General features: G+C 39.5%; 1 protein-coding gene across 1 annotated transcript in view; it reads left to right on the top strand.

The window, feature by feature from the left end:
• Window positions 1–2500, top strand: part of LOC138006893 (DENN domain-containing protein 10-like) — a 12776-nt gene that overhangs the window by 9536 nt on the left and 740 nt on the right. The window contains exon 8 of the mRNA XM_068853509.1: window positions 341–435. Coding sequence (XP_068709610.1) covers window positions 341–435 — 95 coding nt within the window. The remainder of the gene's footprint in view (window positions 1–340; window positions 436–2500) is intronic.

Raw genomic sequence — 2500 nt, 5'->3', positions numbered from 1 at the left:
CTCAATGTCTGTTCTGCGTTTTTGAAGCGGGTGTTATTGTTATCGGTTAAACTGGCCTTCAGGCTAAAATAGTTAACTTTGGGCGGGTCGATACGTCAGAACGAGCAAAGACCGATCCTGGAGTTAAGCCCTCGCTAGTTTTCTCACGTAAATCATGTCGTTCTTATGCTGACTAGTTTGCGTTCAAATAAAAATGCATTATGGTTAATGCGGCAAACCATAATTTTTGGGCGGTGCGACGAAAACAAGTTCGCATTCAGCCTCGCCTTCATTCAAAGGCCAGACAGCTGAGCACTCGATCATACAAATGAAAGTATCGTTTTCTCTATCTTCTCAATAGAAACATTCCAGATGGGTAAAATTCATAAGGACATCGCAATGTTCATGGTAGAGGCTGCGAAAAACGAAGAATATTCTGATCAGAGACTGGTTAAGGTAACGTAAATTTTATATCATACTTTGTGCCACCGTTTCTTGCCTATGTGCGTCTTCATGTCTTACATATCCTTGACATTGTGAGTGAAACTGAAGATTTCTTTGCTGATGTGAGAGGGCAATGCTGTAAAGACTCCACAAAACCGTCTCCTTAAAATAAGCCTGTTTCCTTTCTTCTTTCCAAACAAATTCTCTCCTTCAAAGAAGGAGTGAGTAGTTATTTTTTGTGCCTAGTTCTTTTGCCTTTTTAGTTGTACTCTAATTCATTGCAATGTACTGTATTTTTAATAACGTAAAATAAATTCTTAGAAATCAAGAAGAAATTTGTTGACTTAGAGTGAAGCATGCAGCAGAGGGTTCGATTTGACGAAAACATAAATAAGTAAATAAATAAACAGATAAAGAAATCAATCAATAAATAAAGGAACGAACGTATAAATAAAAAGAAGAGTCTGTTTTTTCTTTTTTTTTAAATCCCATGGACTAAGGGAAATGTGGGGAATAGACTTGATATGCCACATCTTCACGAGATGTATAAATTCAACATGTCCTCCTAGTCCCCGAATTTATCAGATATTCACATTTGTTAATTTACGCGGAATAGGACATTTGCATGATGGCGCCATTTGACTACAAGTACCACAATCCTTCAAGAAAAAAAATAAAAGGATGATAAAAATGATACCCGCGGATAGGATTTGGACCTGGAGTTTCAACTCTATAGGAACCGCTTTAATCCACCGCTCACACCGCTCTCTCTCTCTCTCTAAAAAGAAAAAAGTCTCCCATATAATATTATCGCTGAAGAGTAATTAGGCCTAAACTAGATTAATTGGGCGTACGCTTTGCTTTTAAAATGTTTAGCTTTCTCATGAAGTTTGGTAACCTACCTTTCGCAGCGTTTAATATTGTTTGTTGCCGAGTGATAATTAACAATTAGACCCGTGGCCCTTGAGGGCGAAGGGTCTAATTGTTTTAGTATCACCCAACTAGTCGGACAGAATAAGCAATAATAAAGTTATCAAATGCAAGTTGAAAGAAAGCGTCACGCTTTTCGCTACTCGAGGACTATTACTAATAGTCCTCTAGTAGCGTAGCCAATCAAAATGTAGCATTTGTATTAGTCCACAAGTTGGGTGATACTAATATAGTGTTTAAAATATTGTCCTTGAGCAGCTAGCGGTGTGTTGGTCAAGCGGTTAGTTGACGGATTAAGTTAATCAACATTCCCAGGTTCGAGTCCTATGTACATACACTTAGGTTGTCCTTTTCAAACGAATATGACCAGTTCCCACAAGTCCTGGGAAATTAACGATAATAGTCAATTCAAAGCAAATTAGCATTAATAGGGAGCTTACGAAACGACGACGCCGACGGCAACGACGACGCTATAAAACAATAGGTTTAGTGAGCAAAAACAATTGCTCTGCACGTGCGTTTTACATTGTGGTACATTTCTTTTTTCGTCATCTCCTAAATGACGACGTGAAATGACCAAATTCAAGATTCTGTGGAGGACGTTAGCACATGACGATGAATTTTCAGTTCTCTCTCAACGCTTCCAACTCACTCATACCAGCTTAATTCCTCGACAGTTACTACACATTTCTAACGCGGAACTACATGAAATAGTTTCGTAGTGATATGAATAACGCGGATTTGTATTTTTAAATGAAGTCCTCGTAGCCGTCGTCGTCCTCGTTTCGTAAGCTCCCTATTATCAATACGCGCGGCATTTTTGCGGGCCAAACGGGAAATCTGCGGGCTGAAAAAACATTTGCCGCCCTGATACTGATTGGCTGCAGAGATGTCAAAAAACTTCGCTCGGCCAATGAGATCCTGATGATACCATTTCAATGCCAGAATTGACGCGAATTTTTGTGGATGAGTTTGCACTTGCTCAGTTTGTAGCTCTGCAGTGAACGTTTGGAAAAACCTTATATTACAATGACCACATCCAGGTTTTCTGAGCCCGCGAGACTGAGTACCCCCAGCAAACCATTGTTTTAACGAAAACCGCTGGTTATCAACCTGCTTCTGGTCATTGCTGTCTAGTCAATAGGGA

The sequence above is a fragment of the Montipora foliosa genome, chromosome 6 (genome assembly GCF_036669935.1).
Source record: "Montipora foliosa isolate CH-2021 chromosome 6, ASM3666993v2, whole genome shotgun sequence".
Taxonomy (NCBI): Eukaryota; Metazoa; Cnidaria; class Anthozoa; order Scleractinia; family Acroporidae; genus Montipora; species Montipora foliosa.
The sequence above is the reverse complement of the archived record's forward strand: the minus strand, read 5'-3'. Positions and strand labels throughout refer to the sequence as shown.